Below are 16,314 nucleotides of genomic sequence, written 5' to 3'. Positions count from 1 at the left end.
AAGAAATGGAGAACAAGCCTTGTTTAAACCAATCTGGAGGAATAAGCCATATCCCTCCAGTGTGGAAGTGTCAAAAACTTACCCATGACTGGTGAGGGCTTAGTAATAAATGAGGAGTAGGAGGTGCATCACAGTTCCTGTCTTAGGGGTGTTTCCAGGGGTGTAGATGCTACCTTCTCCAGCCTGCTGGTTGAATCATTCCTTTAGCCTTCATAACACGTGGAGCAGAGCATTTAATCTCCTGCTTATAGCTTTGTGGTAGTACACAGAACCAAGGTCATTTCTCTTAAGATATTTAGCCACCAGGCTCAGAAGATTCAGTGGCCCAGTCTGAGGAATATTCAACAAGTCTTCTTGTGGCAGGTTTTATGGTTCAGTCTTTTAACTACAAGCAGATGTTTGAAATCTTGTGGGGCCTTTTTACATAAGTGTGGGATCACACCTTTAGTAAGGATGGTCTTATGCCAGCATCATGCCCAGTACAGCCTTTTGAAATCCTTGTGTCATCCTCAGTATTCATGCTTTTGGGCACCAGATCCCTGTTGCTTAAAACATACTAGTTACACTGACAGATAAATACAAAAGCTTGTCCCTGCTACAGCTGGTAGGGTTGGGTAACTCCCTTCCTTTCATCTTCACTTGAGAAGTCTGAGGGTCAGGAGGCCCTTGTCCCTAAGACAGAGAAGCAGAACAAGTCCTTTTCACTGTACAGCTCTCTTCCAGATTACTACTTTGAGGTTAATGGATTCATCTAAGTATGTCATTATGCCCCAATTCCCTCCTTAAAAAAACACACTGATGAGTATCTGGGGAAGAAGGATGAGGAGTCTTTGGTAAGCCCCCATGTGGACTCCATTATCAGGGATAACATATATGCAGACTCTGCTCCTACATCTTCCAAAAAACAGATGTTTTTTTCAAAACAGTTGTAGAACAATGGGCCCATCTAGTGTATCTCCTTACATGTCAGAATAATGCAACAGTAATTTAATTTCGCAGCTTAGTGGAGTCAAACGCTGAGCTTATTTAACTTAACACCAATAATGTAGGTACAACTCTCACTTCACAAACGCAGGGACTGAGTGACAGACAGCAGTTATCCTGGGAACCCCTAAGTTACTAACGGATCCACAAGATGTTCTAGGGTTAGTGACCATATGCCTTCAGTAGGTCCACAAACTAATTTAGTTAGGACGGATGTACTACATAGTTGTTTTGAAAGTAGATTACATAGGAAAAGAACTTTCAGTAACAATTATTTAGATTACAGGAGTAGACATCCCCTGTTTTATGAAGTGGAATATTTTTTGAGGGCAGGCCAGTTAGACTTAGTAGACTAATAATTATTTGAATGAAATTGATATTTTAGTCAACATGTTCATTGTTAGGAATTATTCTATGGATAGATTAATTCAAATCAAAGATGAAATTATTTATTTTAGAAATAGTAAATGTAGTCCTGTTTTACTTAATGGGTTTGTTCCAAAAGAAAAAAGTAATACTTCTGGGGATTTAAGTCATACCTTTCCCATATCTATTAGTGTAGATTCTTATATACAGGATATTGTGAGAAATAAATGAAAAGTTATTTTAGGAAATCAAGATGTAGCTAAAGTTTTGGGTGATCAACCTAAGTTTATTTATAAAAGGGGTTTTCATTTGAAAGCATCATTGGATAAATCGAATGGTAATTTTAATAGTACTAATATTGTTAAAGTAGGGACCTTTCCCTGTTACAACTGTATGTGTTGTAGATATATTAGTGGTGTTCATAGTATTCATTTTCCTCATTTAAATAAGAGAATTGTAGCTAGGCAGTTTTATAACTGTAAAACAGAAGGAGTTGTTTATCTTGCCAATTGCTGTAGCTGTGAAAGTTACTACATAGGAAAGACCATGAGGATGTAATCACAAAGAATATATTAATGTTGTTTAGTGATTAAAAATAAGGATTTTAGTCATGCTCTTGCTAAACATGCATCACAATGTGTTAATTTCAAGAAATTTTATTTTGTGTTGGAAGCAGTGGATCAGAAACTACATATTCAAAGTTTCAACAACGCCCTTGAAAGTAAAGAAGTGAAGTGGCAAATTTTGTTACGGGCAGATAGAGAGCCTGGTTTAAATGAATTTGTTAACATCAAATGCATATTAAGAAGCAAACTTGTTTAGACAAATTGTTTATTTTATATATGCTTTTGTATATTGTATATAAGACGTTTTCTGACCTGTCTTTTTAAATTTAAATGAAGCCTTTTTATTGGGTACTGATGAGAGTCCATTGGATTGGTTGAGGTGTTTCAAATTAAAATACGTCATGGTTTGTAATATTATTTAAATGGAATATGGATACTATTTTCTGATGAAATTCTAACTAAAATAAAAGAGTGAATGTTCTTAAAAAATTTCAAGTGATGTGCAGCAGTCTTGTTTGCCACAAAAGGGTGTCCGGTGTGAGTGGTGTTTCCCCTTTTGTATTCAGTAAGTGGTCTGTAATTTAGTTAAAACTAGCAAACTCCCAGTCTCTCCCATATCTGTATAAATAAAGAGGTAGTCCACTATTCCATGGACAGGTCAGAATCCACAGTACTCCTGAATCAAACACTTGAAATCCTCTTTCTAATATCCTGTTGTATGCTGTCCCAGGGTCCCTCCCTGAAGATCATGCTCACAGTGTCTTGCCCTTTTTTGAAAATGTGGGTTTTCATTCCAAGTTATTTGTCCAGAAGGTCTGCCCATCTTCCATACAACCCTGGAAGTACATATTAACGTTGACATCCCCATAATGCTCAGCATCTTTAGCATTTCTGGCTGGATCTCATCTAGTCTTGGAAATGTTTTGTTGCCATACAGAACCGGACCCCATCCCACCAGTTGTTTCTGGCTCTACCTCTTCAGAGCAGGCCATGCCCACTAGTTTTGAAAGTTCCATTCAAGGTAGGAGACTGTTCATTTTAAGGATGTGATGAGTTGGGAGGGTGGCCTAATGGTTAAGGTGTTTGCCTTACAAACAGAAGGTGCAGGGTTTGAGTCTCACAAGGGATAACTGGCTAGGCTTAAAATGGCTCACAAGGGCAGTTAGCCTAGTACTAACCTATTAACCTTTTCATGTTTGTTGTTGAATAATAGTGTTGTTGTCTTGGCCTGAAGTGACTTTGATCTCTAGCAGGCATCAGAGTGGTTTTATGCTGAGTGTGAAGTGGTAGAGATGAATGCCAGCACATCTAAATTAGAAGTCATGGCTCTACCACAGAAAAAAAGTGGATGGCTGTCTGCAGGTAAGAGGAGAACATCTCCTTAAGGTAAAGTTATTTAATCATTTTGAGGTCTTATTCAGGGGTGAGGGTAGAGGGGACTGGAAAAGTGACTTGCAGATGGGTGCATCAGCAGCAGTACTGCAGACACTGTGCCTAACTTTGGAGGTGAAGAGAGGATTGAGTCACAAGATAAAGCCCTCGGTTTACAGGTCAATCTGTGGCCCCTCTCCTCATTTTTGGTCACAAGCTTTAAATAATGATCAACTTGATGAAATCACACATACAAATGGTGGAAAGTAAGTTCCTTGACAAGGGTGATGAGCTAATTATTCATGACAGGGTGAGGACCTTTGTCCCAATATCCATCTGGATTGCTGAGCTCCTGCTCATCTAAATTGAGAGGAGTTAGTTGAAATGGTTTGCATGTCTTATGAAGAGCCCCCTGGATACCTCTAGAGAAAGGAGTACCAGACAAGAGTCCTCTGAGAGAAGGCTATGGGACAGACTTAGGACACATTGGAAATATATGTTTCAGCTTACTTGGAAATTCTTCTGAATCCTGCAGGATGAACAGGGGATTGTCACTAGAGATAGGCAAGTCTGGTCTACCTTGTTCATTTTACTGCTACCATGATCCTTCTCAGGATAGGCAGTCTAGAAAGTGGGTGGATGGAGTTAAATTTGGGGTAGTGGAATTGGTATTATTATTATTACACTAGTGTTATAACTGTGAATACTGCTGTAGCAGGGGTAGTCCTTGTGAGTTGTGCATGGATAAAGTCAGAGATAGCCCAATGTTGTCAAAGCAAGCGTTTTTTGATTCCCATGTAAACTCTGCTACTTTCTTTGGAGAGGCCAGTCAAGAATTCCTTAAAAACTAGGAAAGAAGCAGCACGCTGAAGCAAAATTATATGGACTGTAGGGTAATGAAGTACACTGTATCTATCAAAAATTCAATCCTTTAATTCAAAAATACTTGAATACATGAGTGCTTTCATCTTAAAATTAAAAACGTAACTAGATAAAATACATGAAACAACTTCCTCCAATAGAATTCAAGAAACTCCATCATGTGACTATCAAGCCTCCGTATAAGGGACAACCCCTTGATAGTAACCTTTCACTCATAAAAGACTTAAAACAGACATGTAAATTAGACTAAAAGATATGCTAAGTTTTAAAACTAAAAATATAAGAAATAAATATATAAGTAAAAACTATAAGGTAATATTTTATTTTTTTATACTGTGTGTTTATAAATTCAACATTAAATGTTAAGATAAAACATGTTATCTTTACAGTGCTTTTAACAGAAGCAAGTACGCAATAAATAACTGCTCGTTTAAACCCGGCCATAAATCTGCTTTCAGGAACAGTTGCCAGTATAGTTTGTGCTTTTCAAGGGTGAGTGTCCATGGGACCCCTATCATTTAATAGTAAAAAACATAGCATAGTACTTGTTCCAAAATCACAAATTTAAACTGATGTACAGGATTCTGGTGCACATGTTCTTCTGCTTTTTAATGTCGTATAAATGCTCATAGACCCTGTCTCTGAATCTTCTCTCAGTCTTGCCAATGTAAAAGCCAGGACGGACATATGGAGCAAAGTGCGGAGTACACCTTGCATTGTGCATTGCAATCAAAGTACCCCTTAATTGCAATGACATTATTAGCAGTGGTGTACTTCTTGTTTATCAACATATGATGGAATAGGGAGCAGTGCTTGCACTTATATCAACATATCTGTTACTCAATTTCACCTTAGGTATGTTTATCCCTGTTTCCATCAACGCCTTGAGGTTCTTCCCCTTCTTATAGACAATTTGTGGGTATACCCCTTCATTCTGTCTTACCACCTGGTCAGTACTCAAAACTGGCCAATCTGGCTGAAGCTTTAATGGATTGCTACTCACACAGACTTAGCAGAACTATTATGTTTACCTCCCCTTAAATATTTAAAAGTAAAAAAAAGGAAAGAAAATGTCAGAATGAGGCATTCTTGGATGTTAATTATTTAATGTCAGTATTGCAAATGGCAGGGCAGTATGCAATACTGTTTACCTCAGTTATATTTTTTTAAATTGGTAGCTTGTTTTGCTACAACACAGTGTAACCCTGCTATGCTTCAACGTACACTATATTTATAAGCATTTTTAGTGACTGTGAATCATTGCAACTGGCTTGTGTAATTGTGGAATGAGAATTTGCCCTTATTTTGTATTACTTACCATGAAGACCAGCTTCTGAAGAAAAAAGCACATTGATCATAAACTATTTAAAAATGTTATATTTTATTTATTTTTTGAATGGCTATTTCAGTCTTGTGATTCTACTGAAGGATTAATATAGCAATGCAAAGGCTTTGAGAGAAAGTCTAATGAGTCATTTGTTCTTTCTTTGTTATACAGACTTCATGGTCTATTCAGTTATATGTGAGATATTTTATTTCACTAACATTGTCCTAGATAAATATATAATTAATCAAAATACATTAGCTGTGGTGGGTAAGATTTCTGTGTGGACATTTATTCTGTAGTTCATAGGTTCATAGGTTCATACTAGGCTATCTGCCCTAGGGCATTTATAAGCCCAGCCAGAGTGTGTGTGTGGCTTTCACCACCCCTTAGGATGAGAATACTATACCCATTAGTTTGCTGTGCCTCTGTCCAGCAGTGACACAGAGATGATTCCCAGGGTAAACCTACGATCTCCCATCCACTCGTCAAGATTTCTCTTGAACAGAGTCAGTGAGGGGCTCTGCCTCACATGGACTGGGATTCTGTTCCATAGTGTAGGGAGTCTCTGGGTGATGAATCTGTCCCTCCAGCACGTCCTATTTATATCCGTGTTGAGGTTTAAGTCTCTTGCTCTCGTGGCTCTGGTGGATTTGGATTTTTTGAGGTGGAGCATGTCCATTAATTCCGGGTTGGACATGGCCTTGTATGTCAGGCACAGATCACCTCTGAGCAGACGGTATGCGACTGAATAGAGCTGGAGTTTCTTCAGTCGGGCATCCACCTACATATGTTTGAGCCCCTTTATCCTTTTGGTGAGGAACTTTTGGGGTCTTTCCAACTGCTGCAGGTGTCGGGTAAGGTACATTCGAATGGGGCGTTGTACTCAATCATTGGTCTGATAAGTGAAGAGTACAGGGTACAATGACCTCTCCTGATCTGGATGTGAATCCCTTCATGATCAGGTGGGCAATGTAGAAGGTCTTCCTAACCACTTTGGCAATGTGAGTGTCAAAAGAGAGGTTACTGTCAACTTGGGTCCCCAGGTCCCTGATAACTTCTTCCAGTGTTTAATGGATTACCACCTATGTGGTAATTAGGGTTACCTTGTTTTTCCCAAAGGGTATGACTATACATTTTTGGCATTTAGCTTAAGGCCATGGCTCTGGCACCAGTTATCCATTTCTATGAGACCTCTCTGGAGGATGTCTGTGTCTGATGGAGTGTCAATTATGGTGCCCAGTTTGCAGTCATCTACAAATTTTGTCAGCCACAATCTCCCTATGTTTGCCTGCACTTCAGAAAAATAAATGCCGAACAAGAGGGGGCCCAGGACTGAGCCCTGTGGGACACCGCTCGTGACCGGCTTAGAGTCTGACATGGCACCAGCAACTCTAACCCTGTGTGTTCTGTCCTTGAGCCAGTTTGCAACCCATCTTGTGACATATGGGTTTACATCTAAGCTGGTGAGCTTTTCTATGATGCCCGAGTGGGGTATTGTGTCGAACGCTTTTGCTAGGTCAAGGTAGGCTGTGTGAACTGCCTTACCCTCATCAATGGCCTTAGTGACTGTTTAGAAAAAGTCGACCAAGTTCAAGAGGCAGGATCTACCCTTGACAAAGCCAGATTGGGTAGGATCCAGTGTCTGTAGGTCCCCAATGTCTTTATTTATGAGTTCCATTATGATCCTCTCCATAGCTTTGCAGACAAGGCTCGTCAAGCTTATGGGGCGGTAATTTCCAGGGTCCGTAGAAGCACTGCCTTTGTGAAGTGGGACCACAGTTGCCGTACTCAATTCTTTGGGTACGTATCCTGTAGTAAGCCTAAGATTAAACAGCAGCCTTATGTGTGGGTTTAGTTCCTCATTGAGTTCGTGTAGCACACAGCCGGGGACACCGTCCGGTCCCATTGATGCTGTGTTTTTTGCTTTAGAGAGAGCAGCTCTCACCTGGGCATCTGAAATGTTTGGGAGGCTAGACTCTGGTGGGATAGATATTTCTCCTTTTGGGGGGGAGGGAGGGGAGAAATTTGCACTGAACCTGTCTGCCAGTATGTTGGCAATGTCTGTGGGTTCAGTGATTTTTTTATCATTTTGGACTAATTCTGAGCATATCTGGGAGTTTCCACCCAGGTTTCTAACATAGCTAAAGAAGGCCTTATGATTGTCTTTTGTGTCATTAGCGATTTTTCTCTCAAATTTGGCCTTGGATGATTTTATGAGTGATCGTAGTTTTTTGCTAGTATTGATCAGAGAGGCCTTCCCTTTTAGGGATTTTGCTCTGTCATGTAGTAGATTTCTCCTCTTGTTGTAGAGTTTGTTTATGGCTGGGGTCCACCAGACCGGGCGCCTGCCTTTGGTGGAAAGGGTCTTGATTTTATTAGGGATTGCTTGATCCATACATTCCTGGAGGTGCTCGTAGAAGGCATTTGTAAGAGTTTCAGCAGCGTGGGTTGTGGTTTCCACTGGCTCGGGGGCCTTGAAGGATACCACTCCAGTCTTAAGAAGTGTGAAGTTTGCTTTTGAGAAGTTCTTCACTGTGGTCTTTTTGCTGGGGTGGGGGCGGGATGTGGATCTCCAGTGAGATTAATTTATGGTCTGATCTCACCAATGAGGGATATACTTCTGGTGTGGAGCATTTTGTCCCCATGTTTGTGATGATCAGGTCTAGTATATTTTCTCCTCTTGTGGGAATGGTGACTAGTTGTTCCATAGCATTTGAGTTTATGAACTCCAGGAATCTTTGGGCTAGGGTGTTGGGGCTTGAGTAATGTTCCCAGTCTATGTTTGGGTAGTTGAAGTCACCCAATATGATGGTGTTTGGAGAGACATTCATACTCTCCAGTGTCTTCAGGAAGGCTGTGTGGGTTTCCTGAGTTTGAGAAGGTGGTCTGTAGCATGTTACAAACTGTAGGGCAGTTTTACCTATGGTTAATTGCACCTGGATGGTCTCCGATGCTTCGTGCATTCATGTTGATTGTATCATTGCTGTCAGTAAACTAGAGGAAAATTTCTTTTAAGTAATTTGTATTTACTGTGTACCTTGTCTCTCATCCTGTTTTTCAAAAGACAGTTTTCTCAAAGATGCCTCTTCCAGGTGAGGTAAACCTGAGTGATAAACATCATTGTGCTCCTTACTTATACTGTGTTCCAAAGTAGTTTTTATTGACTGTTGCAGGATAGTGCTACTTTCCATTGTGAAATGATGTAAAAAGATATGAATTTAAAGTAATCCAGCCTGGCCCCCTTGGCACAGAGGGTGGAGACCTAACACACTGACTCAGGCAACTAGTTTTAAATTAGGGGCCTCTGCATTAGAGGAGACAGGCAGGGAGGGAGAAGAATGAAAGGGTTTGTCCCACTCAGTTTTCCTAGCAGGTGAGAGAAGTTAAAGGGATCCAGAAGCAGACATCTAGTTAGGAATCATTCAGATTACTTCTTACTTTATTCTGATTATTTGCAATGTTGTCCCTTAATAAGTATTCGGTGTACTTTTAATACCTGCTTCAGTCTCATTAGGCAGAATGGTGCAAAGTGGTAAGATCTCTGTTTCAACAGCCACATGGTCTGGGGTTCAGCCCTAATTCCAGTCACACTCTGTAGAGCTTTGCATGCTCTCCCCTTGTCTGTGTGTGTTTTTTCATATTACTCAAGTTTCCTCCCATATCCCCAAAACATGCTGTTTGAATAGTTACACTAAATTGTCAGCATATATCTCTTGCTGGTTTGACCCAAATCATGGCTGAAAAGGGTCTAGGAAGTACCACTTAAACAAACACACAAATGCACACATCCACAAATAAATAACTAATAACAAAATAGTACATTTGGAAGTTCATGACTTTCACACATTTCTATGTTTTTGTCTAGGTATTTTTGGAGCCTAGAAATGACCCGCTAGCAATGGAACTAAGGATACTTGTATTCATTCATTTTTCCAGGCTGTTTTCTGAACCAAACCTCCTCCCTTGCTTCCAAACCTGTCTCAGAGGAGATACATTGAATCACTTTAGCATATTAAAATGTAACATGTGAACTTGTAATTAATTGATGGTTTGAAACAGATTTGTGTAGTTCACTGACTGTTAATTTTGTACTTTGTAAACAGATCTGGAAATGAGCCCATCTTCTAAACCACTTCATTATGATGCTGATGACCTTTATGAGGTAAGTTGTTTAGCATAATATTCATCTGACCATGAAGTGTTCACTCATTTATCAATTACCTCTTGAGAAAAGAATTCCATTGCATGCTGCAACAGAGTAAATGTGGTTCTAGTAAAATTATGACCAGTAATGCTGAATTAACTAAAACACTGTAATCTGACAATGGGCAAAATAAATAGAATATGCAGATAGTTGGAAAAGTGAGTCAGATGTTCAAGAAAGAAATGACTGATATTTCCTTTCTGAAGGCCACAAATAATCATGTTAAGAGTAATTCATCAGGAGTAATTCAACAGAAATCCACAAATGTGTGTGTGTGTGTGTGTGTGTGTGTGTGTGTGTGTGTGTGTGTGTGTGTGTGTGTGTGTATATGTGTGTGTATGTGAATGTGTGTGTATATGTCTATACCCTTGGTTGGTGTGGTTTGATCATGAGGGCAAAGCCCGAATGATTAAACAAAATCAGCTGTGGGTAGAGGCTGATATTCCCTACACAGGAGTGGATTATTGCCATTATACAATCACATTAAGAAAGAAATTGTTTACCTTTCTTAATGTTCTTCTGCCTTTTGAAGTAAAAACGAATGTATTGTACATACATATAGCACCTACATCAGCATGCCTGCAAAGCACATCAGTGTAGTGCTGAAGCAGGATGGAAGGGGGGGAGGGGTCTCTCCAGGGTGTGCCCCAATGTCTCTATGATCACTTGCATTTCGTAAACATCTTTCTGTTTATCTTATAGTTTATATAGGGGATGTGGCATTAACAGCAGCAATGCTTTGCAGTTTTTGACTGTAATGAAATTAAGTAAAATTAATCTAGAATTCCTTGTGTATCCCTAGGAGGAACTTTGCTTTTGCATTACACCCTTTCCAGTTTTGCCACTTTGTGACTAGAGAGTACATCACATGTATACATATCAGTCATCTCCTGATGGACTATTAAAAACTAAAAGCTTTTGTCAATAATGAATGTACAGTTCCACTGATGTGCAGCCAAACAAACAGAAGTGGAACATATCAAGTTGACATTTTTTACAGAATAAACTCAGCCTTGTATCCATATTGTCTGCTTGTATATGCATGTGAGAATCAGCAAGGGTGGGAAGAAATTTAGTTTGTACACCAGAATAACATACTTCCCCACACAGTTATTAATGTGTAAATCATGCAGGTTTACACAGAAGTCATCATCATTAAAAACTCAAATTATCACTTTTTCTTCTACTCCCACCTGTGCTATCAAAACCATCCATCAGGTAAAATATATTGACTCATCTGTGCATGGAAAGATACTCACTAAGTAAGTAACAAATTAAGTAGCAGACTTGAGGTTTGTATACAGTATTATAACAAACGTCATTCTGATGCCCAAATGGATCTGGCAGGACATTTCTTTGCTTTAATCTTTCATGTACTGCATGGCAACCTTTGTCACAATCACAGTGTAGTGTCTGTCCAATTGAGATGTCACTTATGGGTATGTATTGTTTCATTCAGTCTTGTGACAGGGTTATCCATCTTTGTGTGAAGTACAGTAATGAGGCTGCCCTTGCTGACATTGAAATATTATTTGATGCCTTATTTAATATGGGTAGTGTTTTGCGCTTTACAGCCCACCCCATTTTAGCAGTTTTGGTTGCGTTTAATTTCCATTTGACAGAACTATCGCATTTGCTTGGTGAGCAGGCATTTAGCTGTTGTGATGTCTACCATGGCAGTTCCATTCATGCAGTCATTCATCCATATTCCCTCTTCTTTATGGTGACAGTCCTCATATATGAGCATTCTATATCATCCAGAGCTTATCTTTACAATACTGCATTGGTTTGTGATCTACTGTGCAATTGCCTGGTAAGATATTTATTTTGATATATATATATATATATATATATATATATATATATATATATATATTATATTTTATTTTTTAACACGTCACTCTTTGTAGTAATAAAGGGTAACTTGCAGACAAGATTTATTCTGATGTATAGTTTGTTGTTTTACCTCTAATTTCTACTGTTTGTGTGAGAAAGGTGATCGGTTTTAGACAGGCATACTCTAGCCATCCCAAGGGGCCTAGTCACATAAAAATTCAAATAGAATACAGAGCGGACAATCCAGAACTTATCTGAACAATCCTCTGTTGATTTGTAATTTACTGATCTTTACTATTAAAAAGAGGTGCAACTGCGAGCAGAAACTACTGCACACATTTGTATGTGATGTAAAGGAGTTCTATTTTTTATGTGACTGACAACTGGTACATTCAGAGCAAAGACTTTATTGTACTTAATGTAATATTTAGTTGTATATTCTTTGTGTAATTTTCCTCACACAAGTTGATTTACAGTCTCTGAAATTTGTGGTACCTGATTTTAATTATCCTTTTCTTTTTGAATTCTTCATTCATTTGCAGCTGAAAATTGATCCTTAAATGAGTATACCATTAATGATTTGCTAAAGCACAAGTATCTTGTATAGTGTACTAAATGCTATGCAAATTTAAAGGTAACACCTGATAACACTCGGGATCTTGATGATCATGATTTTGGTCACCATTATTAGTAGTAAATGCAGACTTATTGATGATCGCAGGTGTGCAGTTTGTACAACTTGGAGCAACTGTTGTTACATTCATTAATGACTGGACTGATGAGGTAAATAATGTTAATCAAAGAGCAAATAGAACACATTTAGCAAAGGAAGTGTCTTTTGTCAGTAAAGATCACTCAAACCCTGCTGAACAAGATGATATCTCTTACAATTTTGGAATTCTGGATGCAAATATTCCGCAATCTGAAGATTCTGACCATATAGAAGAAAAAAAAAAACAAAGAAAGGAAGAAGTTCATAACAAATAAGGAAGAAAAAGAAACTGATTAATGTCTATAAAGCAAAGAGAATGCATACTAAAGGACACTGCTTTGTTATATAACACCGATTACAGGGAGTAATGACATTTTTCTATCAGGAAAAGCCTTCAGTCTGTAGAAAAGGAATATTTTTTTTTCGAAAAGAAAAAATAGAAAAAAGAGGCAAAGGGCAGGTTAACAGGGGAAAAAATTTAATGTGGAAGGGTTGAAGAACATTACTGTAAGAAAAAAGAGGAAGAAGAGAGAAGCTGGTAATATGGCTCAAGCTGTGGATTTATGAAGCCAGCAGGATGACAATTGTATACTTGCAAATGTAATAAGCAATGAAAAAAACAGTGGGATTAATAAGACTAATGGTGATGAAGATCATTCCTTTCTAACAACTGATAAAGCAAATATTATTTAATTAGAAGTTGAAGATTCCTCAGATCTGGTCAGAAAGGATACTCTTGTAATTGGAGAGTCAATTATTAGAGCAACTGAAACTTACATTTCCAGAGAAGATATGAACATTAAATACTGTTATGCTTGCTAGGAGCAAAAATAGAAGGCGTGAGAAAGGCCTTAGAATGCCTTAATGTAAGGCAGTATTGATCTGTTTGTATTCATGTTGGTACAAATTAACTCATCCACAAGAGCTCTGACTGTTAATAGGGAACATACAGCTCTCTTAGATGGCATAGCTTGTATAGGTGTTGGGATGCATTTTTCACAAGTCACATATAGAAAGGAGAGCTGGGTCACCGTGAATGAAAAGATTGTTGGGTAAATACCAACATTAAAAAAAATTTCCTGTTGTAAAAAAAAAAATAGAAATATGTAGAGCATCCAGGCCTAATTGTGGACACACGTTTAGATAGGATGGAATGTACTTGTCAAGATCAGGGAAGAGAATTTTTGCAGCAGATGTTTTGCAATATTTGACCAACACAAGACAGGATTTTTGCCAGGTTGAATATGTAACAGTTCACAGATAGTAACATTTGATGCATCTGTAATGGTTCTTAATGTTAATAGCATTCATATTTTTTTATTCATAGAATCATAGGAAGTTACTAGACTATTGGCCCTGAGGCCCTTACAAGCCTAGCCAGCAATTTAGCCCATGTTCCGACAAGTCAGCACCCACTGCCCCTGTCCAACAGGGGCACAGGTGGAATCCCAGGGGTGTATCTTCTGTTCCTCATCCAGTTATCCAGGTTGTGCTTAAAAAGGGTTAATGAAGTACTGTGGTTGAAGTGGAGAGGGAGTCTCTGGGACACAACTCTGTCACACCAAGTCCTATTGATGTCACAGACCAGGTTGAGGTCACGTGTTTGGGTTACTCGAGTGGAGCTTGACTTGTGGATATACAGCAGTCCGATCAAGGCAGGGTTTCAGATTGCTGTGTATGTCTGACAGAGGTCACCTCTGAAGTGTCTGTATGAGACATAGACATGAGACATAGACAGAGCCTTTAGCTTATAGCTAAAGAAGCCTATAGCCAAAGAAGATAGCTTGGAAGATTAGCTAAAATTCCCATATGACTGATGTTATTATTTGTGAAAAATGTTTAAAGAATAATGACTGAAAACCAGTTTTGTAAGGGTATTAATGTTTTTACTGTAATAAACATTATAACAAAAAATCAAGTGGAGGTGTTATGATAGGGATTAAAGATTGAGACCTGTAATTTATTACATGTTCAGATATAACAGCAAATGTTGTGTAACTGTGACAATGAAGGCAATGCTCTAATATTAAATTGCTGGAGTGTATAGACCACCAAAGTCAAGTTCTGATGTCCTATAAGAATTCATACATTTCTTGCATGAAACATGGGAGGGAAGAATAATAGTGGTTGGGGACATAAATTTACCAGAAACATACTGGAATAGTAATTCTTCTTCTTTTGGCTTTTCCTGGTTAGGAGTCGCCACAGTGGATCACCTGTCCGCTCATAATTTGCAGTGGAGTTTTACGGTGTCGAGTTGCCAGCCCAGCGCCCAACCTTCCATGGAAGGCACACACATGCACACACTCATGCCTAGGGCCAGTTTAGAGTATCAAGTCCACTGGAGCACCCAGAGGAAACCCACGCAACCACAGTGAGGACATTCAGTCTCCGCACAGAAGACACCCCAGCCGAGGATCGACCCGCGGAGAACCTCTTGATGTGAGGCAGCAAAGTTAACCACTGCACCACCACGGCCACCCATACTGTAATAATAATGATTCAGCAATATTAATAATGAAATTATTTACAATTTATGTTCAGGAACAACAATTGTTTCAGATTATAAAAAAGCCTAGTAGTGAACAGAACATTCCAGACATTGTATTTCTTAAGAAATTATTGTTACTTTATGTCAAGTTTTACCACCACTGATGTGCAGTGCTAATGGGGTTATCAAGGTTAATTTGTTGCTAGATAATTCTGCAAAACTGAAATCTAAACTAGTTCACAGAAGATTAGTAACGGGTTGTATGGAAGCAAAACAGTCACTATGTAAAGCTAATTGGAGTGATGCAATCCTTGGAAAAACTGCAGAAGGAATGCAGAAAGTTTTGAAAGAGAAATTGTTTGAATGTAAAAAAAAAAAGTTTGACATCAGGATCTAGGCATAAAACATCAGGAGGATATATGTCCATAAGAACAAGATACTTGATTAAGGTGAGAGACAAAAATATAAGAAATGAAAAAGAGGTCAAACTACGACTTTGAAAACTGAAATAAACAAGCTTGGCAAACATAGTGTGAGACAAGATCAAGAAAAACTTGAAGAAAATAAAAACGTAATAGAAAACCATTTTAAAGATACATAAGATGTGGTAGGAGTAAAGACGTATAAATTGCTAAACTGTGTGTAGAGTTTAAAATTTATTCTCAGACACAACAGATTCTAGGCATATTTGGAAAATCTTATGCATCACAGTTTGGCTTCACAAAGTGGTAATAAATTGTCCTAGTAACAGCCAGGTAACCTCGGATACTGAAATCAGATTAGATTATATTAAAAAACAACTACGCAAACTGGATCCAAACAAGGCACAGGGAGGAGATGGAATTAATAAACTTACAGTACAATTATATCTGTTATTTACTAGGTCATATAAATATGGGGAGATTCCTCATGATTGGAGATGTGCACTTGTTAAAACTCTTTTCAAGAGAAAGGGAAGTAGGACAAACTCAGTCATATAGACCCATATGTTTACTTTCACATTTTGGAAAAGTAACAAGAGAAAGTTGTATTGAATAAATTATTGTCAGAATTGGATGCATTGGGACTTGAAGCCATATATTAGCATGCATATAGGTTCATAGATGTGTACTAGGCTAATGGCCCTGGAGCCTTTACAAGCCTGGCCCTGGAGCCTTTACAAGCCTAGCCAAAAAAATTTGCCCAGGCACTGTGCCACCCAATGTTAGTTCACAGTACCCTTATCCAGTAGGGCAACTGGAGTGATCCCAGGGGTGAACTTTCTGTTACCCATCCACTTGTCAAGATGTCTCTTGAAGAGGGCCAGCGAGGTGCTCTGCTAGACAGTGGTCCCACTTCACAAAGGCGGTGCTTCTATGGACCCTGGAAATTACCGCCCCATAAGTTTGACGAGCCTGGTCTGCAAAGCTATGGAGAGGATCATTATGGAACTTATAAACAAAGACATTGGGGACCTACAGACATTGGATCCTACCCAATTTGGCTTTGTCAAGGGCAGATACTACCTTTTGAACTTGGTCGACTTTTTTGAAACAGTCACTAAGGCCATTGATGAGGGTAAGGCAGTTCACACAG

At 38.7% G+C, this 16,314-nt stretch overlaps 1 protein-coding gene across 2 annotated transcripts in view; it reads left to right on the top strand.

The window, feature by feature from the left end:
• LOC122789193 (THAP domain-containing protein 6-like) overlaps nt 1–16,314 on the top strand; it is a 265,593-nt gene that overhangs the window by 218,700 nt on the left and 30,579 nt on the right. For both annotated transcript variants that reach the window (XM_044056472.1, XM_044056464.1), the window contains exon 6: nt 9,600–9,658. In XM_044056472.1, coding sequence (XP_043912407.1) covers nt 9,600–9,658 — 59 coding nt within the window. The remainder of the gene's footprint in view (nt 1–9,599; nt 9,659–16,314) is intronic.

Source organism: Protopterus annectens, chromosome 1.part2, assembly GCF_019279795.1.
Source record: "Protopterus annectens isolate FY-2018-M chromosome 1.part2, PAN1.0, whole genome shotgun sequence".
Taxonomy (NCBI): Eukaryota; Metazoa; Chordata; order Ceratodontiformes; family Protopteridae; genus Protopterus; species Protopterus annectens.
This window is presented reverse-complemented; position numbering and strand designations above follow the sequence as displayed.